At 54.0% G+C, this 21,958-nt stretch overlaps 1 protein-coding gene across 1 annotated transcript; it reads right to left on the bottom strand.

Moving 5' to 3' along the window:
- Nucleotides 1-441: 441 nt before the first annotated feature.
- DMRT3 (doublesex and mab-3 related transcription factor 3) lies at nt 442-14,871 on the bottom strand. Its single transcript, XM_059142264.1, has 2 exons — nt 14,215-14,871; nt 442-2,115 (listed from the first exon to the last, which is right to left on the bottom strand). The coding sequence occupies exons 1-2, from the start codon at nt 14,672-14,674 to the stop codon at nt 1,148-1,150; spliced, it is 1,428 nt and encodes a 475-aa protein (XP_058998247.1). The 5' UTR covers nt 14,675-14,871; the 3' UTR covers nt 442-1,147.
- Nucleotides 14,872-21,958: the final 7,087 nt, after the last annotated feature.

Below are 21,958 nucleotides of genomic sequence, written 5' to 3'. Positions count from 1 at the left end.
AAGCGCTTTCTCTGTGTCGGGCACAGTGCTAAGTACGTGCGCCTCACGGTGCAAATTGTTTCATTTTTACTTTTTTTGAATGGGACTCTCCACGATCATCCCTGCTTAGCTCGGACTGGCGCACAGGGGACTCGGGTCATAGCAGACCAAAAGCATTGTCTCACACAGGCGAGGCCCTCACAACGCATCTGCTGGAGCAGCGGGAGGTGTGGAGGGACTGGACTGAGCTCTATTCTTCAACAGGAAATCCTCTTTCTGAACACAGCCCCCAAACTCTCATTCATATTTCTCAAGAAGTGTCCCCATTCAACAGACCCCTGGGCCCCCCGATCCATGTGCTAGGAAGCAGCTTCGACATCAAACCGCTCTCTTTAGAGACTCTCTTTCCACAAGCAGAAATGACATAGACGAAGATCTTCTCCTTACTTTATTATTATTTTTTTTTCCTAGAGCCCTCAGCATGCTACATTCACCTGACAAAGCTTAACCTTGTGTTCATTTCACAATACATTTCATGCAGTTCACAGCTGGGATGGGCTTTACACGGACATCACGCATGTTTCAGTTCAGCCACGCGGAAAGAATTCTTAAAGGAGTTTGTCTCTGAAAACTGTCCGAGCCTACAGAAGCACGTGAGCGGTTCACTCCCTCCTGAAGTGCAGCGTCTCTCTAAAATGCAAGAAGGAATTTTAGCATGAGAATATAAGGTCCATTTGCAACCGAAATCGCTTGCTTCCGTTTTTACAGATCCTGAGGAATCCTCTTTCACAAAACCGCATTCAAGTATACTGTTTTGTCGGCATTCCGGGTCCGAGTTTGGGAGCAAAGCGGGCCCCCAGCCTTCCCTCCCCAAATAAACCTTGCCGCTGGACCCGGCTTTCCCAAGACAATTCTTAGCATCAGACTCTCTTTGACAATAAACATTCAGCACTAAAGCCACAGAGCAGAGCTATTTGGCATTTTTTTCCCAATGAAGTGCAAGAAATTAAATAAGTTATGCTTTTTATTGCTAAGGTATAGAATCAAGCACAGTCACGTTGCCAAACAGAAGGGAAGGGTGGACACAGAAGCGGCCTCTCCTGACGGGCCCGGGGTTCGAATGCACAGAAAAGGTCACCTGGTCACGCCGCCCCGCAGGGAGCGGCCTTTAGGAGGACGTGTTGAGTATTCTAGAGTCTGAGGAGTCGGACCTTTCGTCATAGTCCTCCTCGGTGTAGAGGGTCTGCTTGGCCACGATCGGGCAGCCGTCGTCGGGGATGGAGATGCGGGGGTCCTCCGGGGCGCGCGCGGGGAGGACCGGCGAGCTCCGGAAGACGCCGGCCGAGTTGGCGGGGAAGGGGCCCACGTACTGGGACCTCAGCTGGTACTGCTGCTGCAGGGTCATGGTGTTCCACAGGGTCACGTCGTTGGGCAAAAAGGGGCTCGACTGGTTCCTGGCCAAAGTATTCCGCAGCATCAGCGGGTAGCGGGGCGGCTGGGGGAAAGGATGCTGTAGGGGTACGGCCAAGGGGTTGGGGACAACGTTACTGGAGTCGGCCGAAAACCTCAGCGTGTCCGGGACCCTGAAGGCCGAGCCCACGGACCACTTGGAGGAGGAGATGGGGTAGGAGCTCAGGCTGTGTTCAAAGATGTGGCCGTTGGAGGGCAGCACCAGCCCCTCGGGCTCGGCGGCCCGGTCCGCGGCAGCCCCGGCGACAGAGGAGCGGCTGGACAGCAGGACCTCCACGGCGCTCACCAGGTCCCCGCCGCAGCCCTTCAGGATGAGCTCCAGCACCGTGGGCTTCTGGGCGGGGAAGATCTTTTTCAACACTTCCAGGGGCGGCCGGTTGGCCTTCAAGCTGAAGGGCAGGGACACGGTCCCCGAGGGGCCCTCGATCAGCAGGTGGTTCTGCTCCCCGTGGTACTTGGGGCTGTCCGGGCGGCTCTCCGGGTTGCCTCCGTTTTTCTGCACCGCATAGCCCTCCTCGTCCACGGACACGATCTCGGGGCTCTCCGGGGTGAAGCAGCCCTTGCTTTTGGCCACATCTGGGGAGCTCCTCTGGTCCGCGTCTTTGTCGCTGAAGGTCTCCGTGTTGTCGCCCGAGCTGCTGTCCCCCAGCCGCTCTTCCGTCAAGTCTGAAAAGCAGAGAAGAGCTGGGTTAATCCTGCCCCGGTGTGCATGAAGAGGAACAGATGAGCTGGGGGAGAGCCGCACACAGGCCGTTTGGAAGGGTGGATGCCACTGGGTGGGTATCAACACACGGAAGCCTTGCTTTATCTTTCCTTTTCTTTTTGTCCTTTCTTTAAGTCATCGCTACACTGAATGTGAAGCTTGAACTCATGACCCTGAGATCAAGAGTCACAGGCTCTCGGACTGAGCGAGGCAGGCACCCCCTGTTCCGAAAGCCTTTAAGAAGAATCCAAACCATCTCCTTGGCCAATGTGGGGGGAGGGGCAGACTACATAAAAATCTAAAAATTGGAATGATTTCTCAGACTGAGGTGCACAGAGAGGCTTGCCTTGAACACAGGACAGGGATCTGGTACCTATAACCATAAAAGATGTAGCTGTCATAGCAGTCACGATCTAAATAGGGACCTCTGCAGGTTTAGGGATCAACACAGCCCAGGGAAGAACGGGAAAATGAGCTCAGGTTTGTCTCCTGGTTCTTTTTCTGCGAACGAGGGGGCTGGTGTTACCCAGGGACGTCAGCAGCGGGTGCAGGACCCTTTATCCATAGAAGGGGATTTTCACATTATAAATGCATTTCCCATAGGCAGATTTTGCATTACACAGGTCTTGTGAACTGGTCCTATGTTTCTTCGGGTTACCTAGTACAATAACTAATCAGTAGAAGTGCCAGGAAGAGGCCTCTCTTCATTGAAATCTTTCTTACAAAGCCACTCCAGGGAGTGACAGACCTGACTTCCCCGCACCTTGCACTAAGGGTCAAGCAAAACCAGCTGTGAATTCTGAATGGCAGGGTAGGTCACAGGACAGGGAGGAAATGGCTGGAGAGATCTGTCAAACTGCACAGGGGACATGACCCACCCATGAAACAAGGAGCCCCTAACTCCAGGACTGTAGGGGTAAAGAGGTAAAACCATTTCATGAACTGTTTTATTAGTAAGGTTCATGGAAAGGATTGAAAGACACCTTCTTGAATTATACCAAAAGGCGGGGGGGGGGCGGGGAGCGTCCCAAGATTTTTGGAAGATTTGCTGAAAACCAGAACAGCTCCAAATTTAGCATTTTGACCTAAGACATTGTCCCCGCAAAGGGCTGGTATCACAGCGCCAAGCAGGCAGAAGGGAGTAGCCTGGATTTGCTTGCAGTAGGAAATGCCAACAGACCTTTATAATAAAAGGATGTGTTCTCTACTAGCACACTAGATGCAAGTAGATTTTTATCCTTTTGAAAACACTGACTGGCTGTCTCTACTCAGAGCCAGTGTAACTGATCTAAAGATGAAAATTATTAATGACCCAGTTGTCAGGTTGTAAACATTCGGTCAGCCTGTTTCTACAGCCCAGCCTGAATGGCTTCCTTGTCGCCTTCCCTGTGGGCACACCTGACTGTACTTAGAAAGCCAGCGGTGACATTTCATCACTGCAGCTCCAAAAATCTCCCTCCTCCAATGTATTGTTGTTTGTTTCAAAAGCCTTAAACAAAGGCCCATTTAGGAACATTCTTCTAATGTGGGATTTATTTTCAATATGAAGGAAAAACAAAATGTTGATTCTTCACAAAGCAACCGGTGTGTGTCTGGCAACGGTAAATGCATTTTAAAAACAGGCTTAAACTCTTATCAGTACGACCTGCAGTCTTAAGTCTGGTATAAATTCACACTTAACCCAAATCTGCATTTTAAGTCAACTACCGCTTTTTCCAATACAAGGTTTCTCCGCAGGGGTCATCCTGGGCCCACAAATACAAAGCCGACTTTGCTTTCTGCAACCCCTCTGGGACGTGCTCAAGACCTATTTTTGTAAGAGAAGTTTGCCAGCTTCCCTTCTGCAACTCCCCAGGACAGGGGACCCTGATGCCATCTCCTCAGCGAACAGGTATTTGTTCTTCGTCCAAGAGAGAAAAGCCACAACAAAAAAGCTTCCACAGATTCACATTCTAATCGGCAGACCTATCTACGTTATCCCGACTCCTGACCGGTCCGTCCGTCCCTCCTAGCGCTTACTCGATTATTAAGCCCTGGAAAATGAGTGGACAGAGACTGTGTGTTCACCCAGCACCGGCCTCAACACACGACTGGACTTCGCCCCCCTCCTCAGTGGAGCCTGGGGAAACAAGTCAAAGACACGCCCCAGGTAAATATTAAACTAATAAAATTGTGCTTTAAATACTGTGTACCTCTAAGCTTTCTTTACTTAGTCTTATCAGTATCAAGTATTTGCATCCCTGTAATAGGCAAGATACTCAGGGAAACAGGAAAAAAAAGGAGGTGAAAAACACCAGCAAGTCTAAGACTGGTCCCCACCTGGGGGGACTTAGCTCGTTGGGCAGAGGAGATGCTCGTACAAGGAGAAGAGCAAACACAGCCAGGAAAGAACTTGCTTCCTATCCAGCAGGATGCGTACTGCACACAAAGGTTCATCGTAGCATCACCCTCAGTAGCCAAAGGTGGAGCAACTCAGGGGTCCACGGATGGACAGATGGACAAAGAAAACCTGGTACGTATATACAGTGGAATATTATTTAGTCTCAAAATGGAATGAAATTCTGACCCATGTTATGATGGGGATGAACCCTGAGAATATGCCATGTGAAGTCAGTCAGTCACAAAGGACAATATTCTAGGGTTCCACTTAGACGAGGTCCCTAGAACAGACAAACTCACAGAGACAGAAGGTGGAATGGTGGTCAGCAGGGCTGGAGAAGAGGGACTGGGACTTACTGTGTCACAGGCTTTCAGATAATGAGAAAGTTCTGGAAATGGACAATGGTGGTGGCACAACACTCTGAATGTACTTAGTCCCCTTACACTGTGCCCTTAAAAACAGTTAAGATAGTAAATTTTATTGCATGTATATTTTACCATAATTAAAAACAAGAGAGAGAAAGAAATAGGACACACAGTGTCAAGGGATGGTGACATTTTTTTGGAAAGCAAGAGAAACAACTGGTTCTTCTAGGAAATAAAAGGTACGTAAGTACAGCCAGGAAGCTCAAAACCTAGCTGTTTTTTAAATGAGTGAACCTTAAAATGGCTTCCTATGCTAAAAGATCATTTTTCCCAGGGTATCTGGCCAGCTCAGCCTGTGGAGTACTTGACTCTTGATCTCCAGGTTCAAGCCTCATGTTAAGGGTAGAGTTTACCTTAAAAATAAAATGAAATATAATATGATATGATATGATATGATATGATATAATTTTTCCCACCCCGTATGAGCTGCCAAATGGAAAATAAGTTTTCCATTTATGGAAAGTGTGTTGAGGTCTATCACCAAATTCACTGTTTCACAGAACATGCCAGGCTCCAGAAGAAAGTGATTCCAAGAGCAAAGGTTTGGCCAGACAGGAGCTAGAGGACGATGTTCTGGCAAATCGGACACATCCACCATTTTTCCATAATGGCCAAGGATACACTATCCCAGTCTCCTCGACCCTGGGTGACAGGACGCTGAATCTGACGATGCAAGATTCCACCTTGGTACCTGTGTTCCTGCTCTGCAGAAGAGGCCACAGGACAATGGCATATGGGCAGCTTGTTCACCGGCTGGGAACCCCCAGCCTGCAAAAAACCCCGGCCTGTCTGATTTTCTTGGTTCCCGGTTGCCCTCCCCCAACCCCACAGTGCCACAGTGGCATGCCGGGAGCAGCACGTGCTTCTGGCTGCTTCTCTGGGAGTGGTGCTGACTCATCCACGCTCTCTTCTCAGGTTTCAGTCAGGCTGGCCTCTCCGGGTGTCCAGGCTAGGGCCACATGGTGAAGAAAGCAAACAGGGTGTCCCAGGAATCAAATCTACAAATTCAGGACATTCCAAGCACCTGAGCTCAGGACTCTTCGTGCCACATTCAGAGGGAGGACAGGAGACCTTGAAGGAACCAAGGAATGGGGCACAGCCAATGCTCTCCTGCTCGGAATCAGCCCATAAAGTCTTGCCCCAGGCTGTCCGGGGAGCAGGATCCCTGTCCCCTGCCCAGGCTGCTGGGGTTGCGAACCTGGGCAAGAGTAGACTAGCCTCTCACCTTGTGCCAAGAATCCTTCCTCACCAGCACCATTTCTGAAGGGCAGAGCTTGGAGCCCACGCGATTTTGTGGCACGACCTACTAGTGGTTGACCTGTTGTACCTAAACTAGATGTACTGTACGTTATTCTATAAATACAGACTTTCACAAGTAATTATAGAGGGTGGGTTTCGAGCCCAGCGATAAAATGTAATTTAATAACAGGTGTTGCTTTACATCTCTAGGGTTCCCCCCCCTAAAAATGAACTTTATAAAATGTTCATGTTGTCTTGAAACACAAAGGCCTTTCTAGATACAGAAATGTGACACGGCCAACCAACAGATGAAAAGGGAAATGGTCCCCCAGACATTTTACCTTCTTTCTTCTTGAAACTAACACACTAATTCCTGGAACATAGAGAGTAAGAATATACTCCAACTGATAACATTTTTACCCCTAGAATATGGGTGCAGATACCCAGACCTTCTCCCCCAAAAGTAGAAAGAAATCAATTTCATGGGAAATTCCAAATCCCCTACTCAAAGTTATACAGTCTGCTGTTTCTCATGTTTAAACATCCAGGAATTTGAAAAATCTTACTACTCACTCTTCAAGTTCATATTTTTCATGATAGAGAAATATTCCTAGCCACCCAGGAACTAAACCCTTCACTCGGGTCAAAGTATGTAAAAGAAGGAGATATTTGATTAAGAAGGAAACTTTTTCTATCAACAATAATACGACCAACTTCAGAAAATACATACATCAGCCTGAAGATAGCTACAAGACTTCTTTTTCCTTTTCACTAACGACTTTAAGAAGGGAGAGAAACTTAACACGCAAAAGTAACTTCCAATCTAAAACTACAGTTTGCAAAATCTTTCCTCCTTTAGAAGATGTTTTTATGCGAAAATGTAGTCACATATTAAAAAAAAACTAGGTATTCTTTTCAAATATTTTGCGGAAGCCTACCACATATGTGGAATAAACATACACATAAAAATGGAGAATCTTTCAGACGTGTATGTGGTGGGTTTTATCCATTCTATTCAATTATATCTGCAAAACCCAGGGGCGCCTGGGTGGCTCAGTGGGTTAAAGCCTCTGCCTTGGGCTCAGGTCATGATCTCAGGGTCCTGGAATTGAGTCCCACATCGGGCTCTCCGCTCAGCAGGGAACCTGCTTCCTTCTCTCTCTGCCTGACTCTCTGCCTACTTGTGATCTCTGTCAAATAAATAAACAAAATCTTAAAAAAATATATTATCTTTAGTGAAAATACAAAAGCATTGGTATAGAGAGGAATGTTTCCTAGTACAAAAGTCACTGAACTTTTTTTTTTCCCCTTCTGAAATCATGTCACACAGTTTGGAACATGGATTGTATGTCCTCTACTGTTGACGAGCTTTGGGGACACACCTCTAACTGTTCCCTGATGGGTGGTTTTCCAAGCACACAAATCTTACAGCAATGACAGGAAGGAGCCCAAGCAGGACCGTGCTTCTAGAAGAGATGTCAGAACGCTAATCGGAGACACACTTTTTTACATTTTCTGTTATCTTTATCTCACACTGGAAGTGCTGACTCATTAAAAAACCCTGAGTGGCTGAAAATCTTAAGTACAACAAGGAATGAGTATCAGTGGAAAATCTTTCTTTTTCTTCCTGGGTGGAGAGGTGGGGGGACTTGTGAAAAGTACACAGTTGTCATGCTTTGCTTTTTAAAAAATCGTTAACAACAAGGGGTGCTTCCTTGGGATCAATATTTGGGGGGGAACCTTGGTATAGAAAGGTCCTTAAGGAAATAAGACTCACAACTGTGGACTTTGTAGGTCTTGCAAAAATTTAGTTTTGAACCCTTCGGTGACTCAGGAGCACTTTTCAAGAAGCAGGAGGAAAATTATCTATAAATCTCCAAGTTTATTCAGAACTGATAAAAATGCAGCTGGCTATTCATTCATCCATCCATTTAACAAAAACCCTTACATCTCTTACTACGTGCCCAGGCAATGTATTATGTAAGATGATACAGAGCTGATCAAAACATTGCCTCTTGGTCCCTGAGACGCTCACAGTATAAATCTTCTTCTGTAAAAGTTCCACGTTATCTGTGTGGTTGGTCAAATTTTACATTGAAATACAGCCAGTAACTCAAAAGCCAGCAGCTGGGCGGACTAGGGCACATTCACAGAGTTCATACTGCTGTAAACATTCCCGCGTAGAGACAATGGTTGCAACAAACACACATAGAACTAATAAAAGTACTAAAGGGGAGGGGGGCAGGAGCCTAATCCCAGCTTCATAAAATGTAGTCCTGCCTAGTCGTTGCCATCCAAAAAAGAAATTAGAGATTCAGTACAGAACTGACCCATTCTGAACGTTCCGTTTGCCATAATACTGGTGAGTCGGTAGTTGATTGTGCTCATTTTTAAAAGAGCTGTTTAATGATAAAGTCAAAAGGGAACAAAAACCCATACAGGTTTTCCTTTCCCATTAGTTGCTTTGGAGCCTGTGGGACTGGAGAGGGACAGGATGATCCCAGGGTGAAGGACCTAGGACAACCTGACCCGCTGTTCACTCGTCAGGCCCCCATCTCTGCCAAGAGCTCGCACGGGAGCCCAGTTCGAGGCCCACGTGGGACGCAGGGTGGCAATCCCGAGACCTGAGGCGCCAGAGCAGGTTAAAAAGCTCAAGAATGGAGGAAGACACGAGGGGAGGGAGAGAGGACGGAGGACGGAGGGAGAGGACAGGCAGGCAAGCCGAGGAGGAGCTCCAACCTCCACACACGCACCATCAGGAAGAGGAGCAACATTTCCAGAAAGGGGCTCCAAGTCCTGCCCGGACCTTGATTTATGAAGATGTACTCCCTCTCTCTCTGTAAAGCTGTTAGCAGAAAGTGCTGACTGGCGGCAGGAAGAATTTCTCATCAGTGCTCTTTGATTGTATTTTGCAAACAAAATGCCTGTTGCTTGGTAACATTTCACTTGAGCCTGACCTTCCCCGAAAGTTATTGCTATCGGATTCGATTTACACTGTCCTCCTGTGATTACTGTAATCTTTTAAACCCGGGAGCTCATCCATCAGGGAGAAGAAAAGTTGGTTGTGTAAGTCCTGAGCCCGGCTATCCGCCAGATTTATAACCCAGAGGAGCGAGCTGGGGTGGGGGGGTTCGCTCCTGGCTGGCGGCGGACCTGCGGGTCCCAGACCCGGACGACGCGCTCCTCTTTCCGGCCAGCCCTGTCCTGGCGCCGCCAGAGGGACAGGAGGGCCCCCACGGACAGCGAGAAGCTGGTGGACGCACTGGAGACACCCCACCCCCAGGGGCACCCTTGGGGTGACTGGGGCTGGGGAGGGGGGATTGCCTGGGCCTAGGGTTGCCGGACAAAACGGCAGGACGCCCAGTTAAATCTGAACTTCAGAGGAGTACTGGAAGTTTTTCAGTCGAAGTGTGCCCCGGGCCATAGTGACATCCTATTTTTGGTTGGCCTGAGCGCACGCTTTTGTGGTCGGTCTGGCCGCCACCGAAGCCGCGGCGGCAGCAGGGACCGAGCGGGAGCGCGCGGAGGGGCCGCCGGCTTCTGCCCGGGGCGGCGCGCAACAACCGGGCCCTGCCCTCGCCGCCCCGTGAGCCTGGAGGCAGCCCGGGAAGGTGCGGCTGGCCTGGGAGCGGGCCGAGCCGCCGCCTGCAGTGTCCCCGGGACACAGACCGGGTGCTAGGGGACAGCGGCCCAGGGCAGCCGTGCCGCCGCCGCTGCGCACACCTTTCCTGGGGTGCCCGTTCCGCTGCCCTCCGAGAGGAAAGCGCAGGCATGGGTGCCGCGGGGTGGGGGCCTCCTCCCAGACGCTGCCCCGGGCCCACGGCAAGTTCATTCCCACCCCCCAGCTGTGCGCCCTGCGTCTCCCCACCCCACCCCGCTCCTTCCTGCACCAGCCTCGGGGAAAGGTTTGCGAGGGACCAGGGGTAGGGGACCCCTAGATTCTCTGCGGTGGGTCGGTGTTCCAGTTTCAGAGGGCAACTGTGACTCAGGCTCCTCGCCCCAGGTCAAGCCGTCCTAAGTAACCAGACCCCCCCCTCCCCGCTTTTATGTAAATTCATAACTAGGCTTGATGAATGACTTTAAAGTCTTTCCCACTTTTTTCGTTTTCTTTTAGCCTAGGATCACCAGAGTTTCCTATTCCAGCCTGGACCAGGGATCCGGCAACAATCACTACACTTGCAGGTGCGTCCGTCTCTTCTTCAAATACATACATACATACATAAAGAGTAAAATTAAATATTAGGAAGCAGATGGGACAGGACTCAATCAAGCTGGGGCAAAAAAAAACACCGAGCCAGCATTAAGCTGCTAAGAGGAGTCCAGCAAGAGGTAACATTTTTAAAGACAGCTTTCCACACTGTCCCTTTCTCCCTACTATTCAGGAGAAACGCACAGAACAGGAGCTCCTTCTGTCCTTTCTGATCCTGTTCGGTTCCTAACCAATTGTGCCGTTTTTTATTTCTTTTTCCTTTAAGAGCATTTCAAAGAACCTGTGCACCTACTTACTGTGTAGACAAATGTGGGAAGACTCTATAGCCACAGGTCTTTCCTTGCACAGCCCTGGGGGGACTGAGGACACGCTTCTGGGGGGAAAGCTGGGCTGGGGGAAGGGAGGAGAGCACAGGACTGTAACCTAAGCTCCTCACCTTGGTCGTGACCCTTAACTTGCCTCGGCTCTTGAGCCCAGGTCCTGAAAGGCTGGCTTGGCTGGTTGAAGCTGCTGACTCAGATACACTAAGAGCTGAAGAAGGTTCACACTTCCCATGAGATTTTCATGAGGGAGGGGGCAGGGGGAGAGAGTGAAGAGGACAAAGAGGGAATTTAGGAGAGTAAGTGAGTCAGTGGTACAAAGAAGCTTAAATTAGAATTTGGGGCTCAATCAAAACCGAGTACTATGAGGTCAGTCCTAAATGATAATCAAGGAGCATGGGAAATGCACACCCAGAAGGAAAAAAGAACGCTCCAGTCCGGAACTGGAAGTCATAACGTTAGAGTGTGCAAAGTCTCCTGAAGGCCACGGCCATATTGACAGGGATGCTCAGCGTTCTCCGCTGTTAGATAAAATAACCCCCCTTCCCTTAGAGAATCTAAAGCGGAATTTTGGGATAGAGATTTCTTTCAGCAACACAACTGAATTGTGGTGTGACCGTGTCACTCCCCCAGTGGATGTTTTTCTTCCAGCAGTGCCCAAGAAACATACACTTCTCTAGGGCGGGCGGGTTTCTCAAAGATTTCTGGAGAGGGAGAGACTCCTGAGTTTGTGCACCTGTGTTTGTACCCAGCAGCAAAAAAGCCTCTGTGCCCATAGCTATGCACTCAAGAGGTCCTTTGCAAAAAAGAACCAGCGGCATTTTTGGCACAGATATCACAACAAACACAGGCCTATAATGCACCAGGAGACATGGAGGTGCCTAATGGTCTGTGAACTTAAGTACACGTGGACCTACTATTCTAACAGAGCGTCTCTTAGTTCTCTAAATGCAGAGAGCTACTTGTCCAGGAGTATCCGAGAGGCTACTGAATTCGCAAAGTATGTTACTTACAAATACATTACAAGAGGAGCTGCAAAAAGGCACGATACAAACAGCAACCGGTCTCCACACTAGACAGTTTTCCCTAACTTAAACCCCAAATGGGCTTCCTCCATATGGAGCAATGCATGAAACGGGTCCATCTGTAGGCTTGCTTTCCTAATGGGAAGCATTATCTGTTCTTCTCCTGCCTGCTCCTACCTTTGGATTGGTGGTCAGCTGCTTTTTAAAAGCATGGAGCTACGGGGTCGGACCCGTTGAAAGAAGAGAGCAAAAGTTATATAAATGAATGTGCAAAGTACGGAGTCCGAGGAATGAGTAGTTGGAAACTGGGCTTTTAGTTCCTGATGCTCGGGTGCCCCAAAGCCTGGTCTTTTCAATTACTTGTTTTCGATTCAGAAGGCTCAGGCCATCCCCCAAATAATTGGTTTGGAGGAAGAGGGAGTGCACCAGGGCTGGTTTCTCCAGTAGAAATCTGTCTCCGTCTCCCTCTTTGATCCCCCAAAGCTCACTACTACAGCTGCTACCCTGCCCGCCTTCCTTCCTGCTCTCATGACCCCTCCTCCCCCAGGTTGTTTTGGTTTTGCGACTCTTCAGAAGACTTGAACTCTGGCTATCCCCAAGACCGGTTTGAAGACCACAGGGTGTGAAAGAATCCCCTTTGGACAAAGACTCCAGAACCCAATGCCCCTGGGGTGCCCCCCCCCTTGGGTGCCCCCCTCCCACGGCAGACGGGCCACTGCAAAATCCTACTAAGGGGACAGACTCGCTGACTCCTGCTAGGCTGCTGGGGAAACGGAGCCAGGGAAAACTGGAAATGGAAAGGTTAAGAAAAGTTACTGGCATGGGTCAGCTTCTGGAACTGAGACACAACCGTCCTGGTTACTTGTCCTCACTTAAAGGAGAAAAGCGAAAAGAATCTTTGTGACCCTCTTTCTCCTCGCCTCCCCTGCCTCTACGGCAAATGTATAAATACAAAGAGAGGAGACGGACAAAAGATCGCCAAGGCATGGGGGATGGGGGCCGCCCATTACTCGCACTTATGCTTATACCCTACTTTGGATTAAATATCCACAAAATCCAAGTTCAGCAAACTGTCCTCCGTCCACTAAGGCCCGGTTCTCCTCTTCACATAGATATTCTCAGGGCTTCAAGCCTGCAGAGCGTAACTGAGCAACAGGACAGCCGACAGACCTGTGCTAGCCAGGCTGCCTATCCCCTTACCAGTGAGTCTGCTCCTGAAGGCGTCTCTCCAGAAGCCAAGGGCAATGTCTTTTTGGGGGGAAAGGTGGTGTAACCAGAAGCTCTATCAGAGGTCCACCTACAAGAGGCCTCTGGTCCTTCCAGGGCCTGTGCTTGCCAAATTTCACTATAGCCCCTACTCCCCTTCCTGGGAAGATGTGCTTTTTACCTGTGTACAGGTCGGTTCCAAGGGAAACATCAAATACGTGTCCACTGAACTCCAAGAGCCTAAAACCACAGGAGTACTTGTGCTAGGCAGGACAGCAAGCTAGAGATGCCCCAGGAGGAAAGGGACTCATCCAGGGTCTGTGGCCCTGAGAGAGGCAGCAGATGGAAGCAGGGAAGTGGGGGTATGAGACCCACCCTCTCTACAGTAGCCCCGCAGAGGAGGAGAGGACTGGAGGGGAGGTAAGAGAGCCCTTGCTCCCAATGTGCCGCTTGTTAGCAAGAGGCCCACATGGCCCGGAGAACTGAGAACCCCTGGAAAAGCTCTGGACAGAGTTGTTCTTCCCTGCCGGATGACAAGTCTCATTTGTACTTCTTTAGACCCACCCGAGAGACTGCTGAGGGCAGTCTGAGAAACTGCGTTCAAAGATCTGAGATCTGTAAGAGCTGGGTGCGCCAGATTTGGGGTCCCCCATACCAGCTCAGGAAGCTTTCTGGTCCATTTCACTGAGCTTCTAAATAGGGCTTCCTTCCACACATCACAAGAAGCTGGAAGCCACAGTCCGCGCCTTACTAGAAAGGCTTCGGGTTCACTCCAGCTTCCTGGGGCCAGAGAAGCAGGCCCAGCTCGGACTGGGCCAAACCTTGGCCTAGCCTAGAGTGACCTGCCCCTGTCTGTCCCAACCTCCCAAGGCAAGGCCCTCTATGGCCGCAGCCAGAAAAGCCCGGCCGCGCCGTGGGCTGTGTGCCCGCGTGGGTTTTAACTTGGTCGTGTTTCGATCTCCTTATTTACCGGCGGCTGCGGCCACGTTCCCCCGGGGAAGGCGTTTGGCGAGCCCGACGCCCAGTCTCGCCCGCCGTGTGCCTCGCCCGAGGCGCCTTGCCCGCGGGTGCCTGGGCTGTGCCGGCTGCGGGTCCAACCGAAGGCCGGCCTGCGCCCGGACAGTGAGAAGCGGCTCGGCGAGAGCGGGGCGGTGAGGCCCGACGCTTCCCGCGGGCCTCCCAGCCAAAGCCGCCGCGGCCGCTGCAAAGTTTTCGCCGACGCGCCGCGCCCGGCTCCCGCCCCGCAGACACTCTTACCTGGCTTGGCGAGGGGCGCCTGCAACGCCCCGGCCTGGGGCTCCGCGGCCCAGCGCAGCGCGGCGGCCGCAGCCAGCTCGGCGGCGGGCCGCGGTGGCGGCGGCGGCGGCTGAGACGGCAGCGAGGTCGGCGGCGGCTGCGGGGCGGCGGCGGCGTCCCCCGGCGGCGGGGGTCCGGGCAGGGCGCGCAGCGAGTCCGGGATGAGGCTCTCGAGGCTCTCGTTGGCCTGCTGCCGGCGCAGCGCCACCTGCGCGGCCATGACCCGCTGCCGCTCGATGATGAGGATGCACTTCTCGCAGGTGCAGTCCTTGAAGCGGCAGTAGCGCTTGTGGCCCTTGAGCCAGGACAGCACGCCGTGGTTGCGGCAGCGCGCGCACTTGGGCGTGCGCTGCAAGGGCGCCCGCGGCGGCTGCGACACCGGGCCGCCCATGTACAGGTAGGGGGAGCCGTAGCCGTTCATGTCCCGGGCTCCAGGGAGAGCAGGCGGGCTGGCTGCGGCAGCGGGCCAGGGGGCGCTGGACCGCGGGGCAGCGAGGCCGGCTCCGGGGCGGCCGGCGGGCGGAGCGCTGCTCGGTCCCGCAGCCCCGGCGGCCGCGTGCGCTCCGAGACGGCGGGAGGTGCCGCCGCCGTCTTCACGGATCCCCCGGCGCCCGCAGCCTCAGCCTCCCAAGGGTGCTCGGCAATCCCACGCGCGTCGCGCCTCCGTCAGCGGCTGCCTCGGCCGGCACGTCCTCCCTCGCCGAGGCGCTGCGGCGGCTGCGGGGAGCCGGCGGGAGCTCTGGCTGCGGTCTGAGCCAGCTGGTCTGCAGCTCCCGCGCGCGCAGGCCGGCCGCAGCACCTCCTCCGCCGCCCTCCCCCCACCGCTCCTCCCTCCCACTGCCACCCCCACCCCCGGGGTCCCGATCTCCTTGCGCTCCCCACTCTCCACCCCACTCCACGCCTTCCTCCTTTCCTTCCGCTCGCGCCCCCAGAGTCCCCTGCACTTCACCTTCCTTGCCACCTGCAGCCAGGCCCCTCTGGCGGGGGCGCTCACGCCCCCCTGCGCCAAGCTGCTTACGCTTTGCCGGACAGCAGCGCTCCGGGACGCGGCGGTGCGCTCGGGGCGGGTCAGAGGTGGACCAGCCGCGGTGAGGGTGGGGGTGCCCGTAGGCCAGTGAGGTGGCCGCTCCCCTTCGTCCCCCCCCTCCCCCGCCCCGCAGGCCTGCTCTGGCGGCACCCAGCCCGAGGCCGCTTTCAAGCCCACGCCTGGCCGCAGGGAGGGCTCCTCGAGATCGGAGCCTAGCCGAGCGTGGCGGGTGCGCTCGGGACTTGGCCAGAGCCGAGAGGGTTTTTAATTGGGACGAATCCGGCCGTGCGGCCGCTGGCGAGTAGCGTCGGGTTAGGGCGGTGGAATTGGTTCGGGAAATTTGGGTTTCCTTGATTTCCCTTTGCAACATTTTTTTTCTCTTTTGCTGCTGTGGAATAAAATGAATGTTGATGAAAGCCTGCTGGCCCAAGGATGACCACCCATTTCAACACAACAGTCCTCCCTCTCGGGCGTTTGATTCTGTTTCTCTACCCTCCTCCCCAGGTGTTAGTGAGAAACCGCTTCTGTCCTGAAAGGCCCGGAAGTGCTCTTGTGGAAGGTTTGCTTAAGAGCCGGGTCTAACCCTTCCGAGAGCGGACGGAGGAGCCACGCTCGCGCCCCGCGAGTTAGCGGATGTGAGGATCCCGGCTCCGCTCTGCCCAGCAGCCACCGTGCCACCAAACCGAGATCTGGAGTCCCCTCACTCAAAGCCCCGCAGACTCCGCGACTGAGTTACGGATGCGAGATGGGGCCGTTCTCCCCTCCCCCCACCCCAGCGTCTTCGGCGGGGACTGGAAGAGCGCCGGCGCTCGCGGGGGCCGCATCACACTCGGTGGAAGCTGCACCGGCGCGTCTCTGATCTACCAGTACCGCTCTGGCCTAATGCAGACGCCAGCAGTGCACCGGGAAGCCTAAGCAAACACAAACACACACACACACACACACGCAAGTAAACAAAGAAACAAACAAAAACAGGAGCGTGAGGCGGTGCAGGGAGCACAAAGGTTCCGCGCCAAGCGGCGGGAGACGGCATTCCCGAGCCTTCTTTCCGCAGGCTCCTGAGAGGACACTGAGCTCATCTCCTGGAGGTCGGGCGAGTCGAATTCGAGGCCAGTCCTCAGCCAGGGCCAACCCTTCGGCCGCACAGCGCCCCTTGTCCCCTCGGGGAGGCCGTTTTTCTCTGCACTGCCCTGAAAGCAAACAAGCAACAGGAAAACGTCCCTCTGTGTTTGCTGTGAAGTCAAGTAAAGGGTCGCCAGGCGTCCTGGCGGCCAGCCCTCCGCCCGCAGGGTGATTCCGGGAAGGGAGGAGGATTATAAAGCGAACTCGGTTGGGTGCGTTTCCCTCGAAGCCCTTAGCCGTCCTTCTTCCCAGACTTGTCCTGGAGTTGGGGATCGCTGGATGCTAGCTTGCTGGTGGGGCGTGGGCAGGAAACCCTGATGCTAGAGTACTACCCCTGGGAGGCTTCCCCCCCCAAAGCTGCGTCAGCACAGACCCCTCGGGCGCCTCTCACCCCATCCCCCACCTCGAGCCCTCTGCCTCCAACCTTCGCTAGGAAAACAAACCCTAAAACACGACAGCTGGAAGGAACTTCATAAGCTCTCGGGATTGGAGGCAGAGGTCACCGGAACAACTGGGGGCCAGGGGCTGGGAAGTGGGATGTTGGCAGTCCCTTCAGGTAAAGACAAGGAGGGTCTAAAATGACACTGAACCTGGGAACTTTCGCGCGGAAATCTCCGGGTCTCTTGGGAGTGAAGAGACCATGGACCTCTTTTCAGACCCGACTCCCAATTTTCTCCAAACGGTCAGGGTAACTAGGGCGTATAAGTAACTTGGGAGTAAAGGATTTTTTTTTTTTTTAAAGGAAATGAACAGTTCTCAAAACTTTTTTGGGGGGGGGGCATTCCCAGTACTAAGGAGACCTCCTTTCCTCCGTCAGTCACCTAGCCACCCTATCCCTTCGCCTCTCGAACAGTCCGGCATTATTTGGTCCGGGGCCCCGTTTCACTCCAGTGCACATCGGGGACTGAGACCTAAATACTCATTTGATATAGCGCAATAATCCTTTTCTCATATTTGATGGGAATGTTTTCCATATCCCAGTATTTGACAACATCTCCCTATAGGAACAGGTTTGTATTTATGTTGGTAAAATGTCCCCTGCCTCAAAGTCTATTGTAACCCAACACCTGACAACCCCGAGTCCCATTTCTGTTTGCAGAAAGGGTTTATTCAAGCACATAATGGGATCCCAGCAGAAAGCCTTTCAGAACAAGGGGCTATGGTAAACTTCACCACATGAACTCCGTTTCCAGGGCTATTAAGCTTTTAATTGGAAAATAGCAGAGGAAATTTCAAGGTGACTATAACGTGTTAGCAGTTAGTGCAGAGAAGAAAAGCCCAAGCGGGAATGAATGTAGAAAGCATATGGTCTGAATCACGTTTAGGAGGAGCGGCCTGTTCTCCTGAAGTCCCCGCCACTTACGCACTTATGGGAAAAATCATCAAAGAAATTGGAAAGGGAGGCAGGAGGATTACAAGTAAATGTAACCTCGCTCGACTGGATCCACTCCTGTGCTGCTCTGGGTGGTGCATCCGCTCAAACCACAATTAACTAGGTAGAACTGTGACAGTTATTAACAGCGGAAGGGTGAAAGAGAATGTGCGTATGTCACTCTTTCTCTTGGCGCACAATCTCGTGGTGTGTATATTTAAAAGCTGGGAATGCAGACGCCCTGGCTGAGAAGCCAAGGATGTTCTGACTCCCAAGTCCAGGAGTCCTGGGGGATGTTCCTCCCCGCAAAACGAAACAAAACAAAACAACAATAACAACAAAAAACCAAAACAAAGAAAAAACCCCACTTAATCAAAAGGACAGTTTCACATTGTCCCGGATGTAGAATGCGGCAGGAAATTTTCTGCTTTGCTGGCTTCTCATGGAGGGGGAGGTCAGGGTTCTTACTTTCCGTTTCAATCGTGACCACGGTGACGCTGGAGGCCGGGGGCGTGCAGAAAGCCCGGTGCATGCAGCAAAATGAGCCCCCTCTGCCCGCGCGTGAACTTCTCGGCTCTCATCCCGTCCGCGCCTCTAGGCATTGCTCTCTCTGGCCAGCTTCAAACTGAAAGTGGGGAACGAATGTCCGGTGAGGCGGTGGGGCAACCAGCAATTGATCGCTTGAGGTGACAATAATGCCCTTGTTCTCCCTCAATTAAATGGGGGAGAGACTCCGGCGCGCCTCTCACAGCCTCTCACAGCATCCCCGTAGCTAGCCTCTGGGGCGCAGGGTCGAGGGCACCGCCGCGCGCGCGGACTGGGGGTGGGGTGGGGGTGTTGAATAAACACGTCTGGCGGGCCTGGAGACAGGGCTGGGCACAAGGAGAGTTAAGGACGGTCCTGTCCCCACACCATTGGGCAGTGGGCAGCCTGAGGATCGTTAAGGGCCAAGGCATTCTTAAGTAAAGGGGGCATAGACCAGCCCTCAGGCCCTGTGCAGACGGCAGGTGCTACTGCTGGCTCGGTGCTTCATGTTCTCGAACTTTCGAAACCATCAGGGGCTCACGCCTGGGCGAGAGCACTCCCACTCGCGCAGGTGCCTCAGACCCCGTCCAAACACTAGGCCGTGCCCGCCGCCAACCTTTCGGGGTGGGCTGAGGGGTGTCGCTCCAGCTTTGCTGGAGGGGCCCACGGAGCGCCCACCTCTGCCCCGAGCTTCGCAGGGGAAAGTGGGAAAGCGCATCCTCAAGGCGCTCCCCAGGAGGACAGACCCCGGCCCGCTTCCCCAGGAGGTCCTGGGCAAGGCCTCTCCCTCCTCGAGGGCGTGAGGGGGATGGGGCTCCCGGGCCCGTCCGGACCCCCCCCCCCCACGCCGGGCAGCAGGGCCCGGGGTGCCCTTGGGGCGCCGGTGCTGTCCCTACAGCACTTTGTCGAAGGCTCGCCGTGGGCGGCCTGCAAACCCTGTCCGCCTTCTGAGCGAAGGGGGAAAAAATAGCATGTCCTCCCCAAAGGAAAATGCGAGCAGCGCGGGCCAAGAACATCCTAAAGACGTTTCCCCTGAGCCTTCAGCCTTCAAAGCAGAACAGAAAGGCCACGGAAATCTTTTTAGGTGCTCTGAGCAACACCGAAGGGGCATGGAAAGTTTCTTTTCACCGCTGCTCGCTCTCGGGGCCTTGGTTCACTCCTTCCCCGGGACCAGCCGCTCAGCCAGGACACCCTTCGCCCCCCGGCCTCCCCTCTCGCCCCGCGGCCCCGGAACTAAGTCCCGCGGCGGGGGAAGCGCGCGACGGCGCGGGATTCCGGGAAAGACGCCCCAGCTCAACGCCGGGGGCCCGGGGATAGTGGGAAACGGCGGGCGCCACCCACGCCCCAGGGGCCCTGGCGGCGAACTGCACGCACGGAAGGCCGGCCAGAGGCGGGAGAGTAACGCTGGGAGACGCGGGGTGGCGGCCTCGTAAGGCGCCCCACGCCCGGGCCTAGGCCGGGGCGCTCGGCTCTCACCGCCTGCTCCGGAGCCTCGTGGGCGGGGCGACTTCCGGGGCGCTTGGGGCTCCGCCCACCCAGCCAGCGCCCCGCCCGCTGCGCTCTTCGCCCCGCCCACCCGCTCCGGGCGCTCCCCGGCCGGCGGGGCCGCATTTCCGAACCCGTGGAAAGTCAGCGGTAGAGAAGGGAGGGGAGTGGGCGAAGTCGCGGCTGAGCGAGATCGCTCGTGTTTCTGTGAAGGGGCGGCCGGCAGACAGGGCCGAGAAAAGTCCCTCTTTCCATCCCCTGCCTTCAGGCATTTTTTGAGTCGCGTGGCCCTTTCCACAAAGCTCTTTTAATACAACTTGATGCAGAGCGTCAAAATGCGGGCGGTGTGCGCGTACGTGTGAGACCGGTCCGGCTCCGAAGTTCCCGGGAAGCCGAGAGGGGCTCGGTTTTTAGGCGTGCGCAGGCATCTAGGTTCCAGAGGTGCGAGGGAGACCGTGATGACGGCTCGGCGGGTCTGGCTCACGCCCCTGCCCCGAACTGCGGTTTCGCGCGTGGGTTTCGGAGCGCGCCCCCGCTATGACTGTGGCAGTGGCTGTGACAGCGAGGAAGCGGGGTCATCAGGGTCGCCCTGGGCCTGTAAGGCAGCTTTCTCTGGTGCCCGAGTCCTGCAGCTCATTAGGATGAGTGCAGGGGGCACCGGAGTGGGGCGCCGCAGGTAGTGGGGGGGACGTCGCCTCGCCCGAAGCCCCTGCAGGAGCCCGAGGTGGCCTTGGGGAAAAGCACGCGTTTCGTTTGTCCACTGCCCCACGTCGCGTGGCGGCAGCTTACCCAGCTCCCGGGAGGGGAAGGCTCGGTGAGCCTGCCTCAGTTTCCCCGCGATGCAGCAGCAGAAACTCCTGGAAAGGTTCAGGTCTGTCCTGAGCCAACGCCAGACGCACAGGGGATGCCCGACATGCCCAGACTTGCACACGCGTGTTGGGCACACTCGTACACCGCACACTCCATGGATATCGCGCGAGGAAGCGGCCTTGCTGTTACAGGTCTCCGTACAAAAGGGGGCAAAGCTTTAGAAAAGTGATTTAAATACATGTATTCAGATAGGGTTAAAACCGAGCCACAAGCCTTCCTTCTTTGCTCTACCTCGTGTTCAGAATTTGCCAAGTTCCTAACGCGGAGCACCTGCTGGGCCAGCCTGACTCCCTCCCTAGCCGTCAGTAATCACCACCACGCGGGAGGAGTGGACCTGGGGCCCGGCCTTCCAGCCAGGACTGCCCTCCTGGGGGCAGGGTAGTGCAGGGTTCAGAACCCGATTCAGCACTGGGCACTGCAGGCCAGAGGAGTCTCTCTAAAGACACGAGCTGCCCACCCGACCTGATCCCGAGACTTGGAAACCGGAGCTGGGCCCAGGGTAGAGTGGGATGGGCGCCTGGGGCCTAGAATAGGCTGGGCCACGTCTTTGACAGCACGCTGGCCATGTTTCCCCAGGCTCCCCTGACTTTTCAGAAAGGCAGGGGCACTTAAGGGGCAGCTCCCACCAACCCCATGGAAGGGGTGTGTACAGCTTCTCCAACAAAACCATCCTGCAAAATTCTTGTGTTGGGGTTCTCTCTAGAATGGCTGAGCTGGAAGAGTCCTGGATCCGCAAAGCCAGGATTATTTTTAAAAATGTAGGGGGCCCGGGCTGTGGGCAGCAAGGGCACCAAGTATCTTCAACTTGGGAAAAGCCACCATGAAGGCCTTGGGAGGCTGCGACTGTGCCGCGCACCCCGCAGCCTCCTGGCGACGCCTTCACAAAAGCTACAGCCGCCCCGAAGGGCACACGGCCCGCAGTAGCAGCGGCCTGACAAGTGTGATAAAATGATCTTCCTTAACTAAACTCGTAAAGCACTGGGCAATAAAACTCAATCTTCTGTAAAATCCAATTAAGTCATTATCTGACTGATTGTATCTTTAATTGAAAACAGAAGTGACAGTAAATTTCTGTGATATATCAGGATCAATCGATACCACTATATGATTCAGCCCCAAGAAGTGATTTATAATGTCAAACCTATATAGGTAACTCCACATTATTCTCTCTAAAACCACTGGTGGATGAAATTAAGAGTAAGTGCATTTAATAAAAAACAAGATGGTCAGGTTATTGATTACAACAGACGGGGGTGAAATCAAATAGATGTTTTCAAAGCACAGAGCGAAGAAAATACAAGTAA

The sequence above is a fragment of the Mustela lutreola genome, chromosome 12, assembly GCF_030435805.1.
Source record: "Mustela lutreola isolate mMusLut2 chromosome 12, mMusLut2.pri, whole genome shotgun sequence".
Lineage (NCBI taxonomy): Eukaryota > Metazoa > Chordata > Mammalia > Carnivora > Mustelidae > Mustela > Mustela lutreola.
Note: the sequence above shows the minus strand (reverse complement) of the source record. Positions and strands in the feature narration are given on the sequence as shown.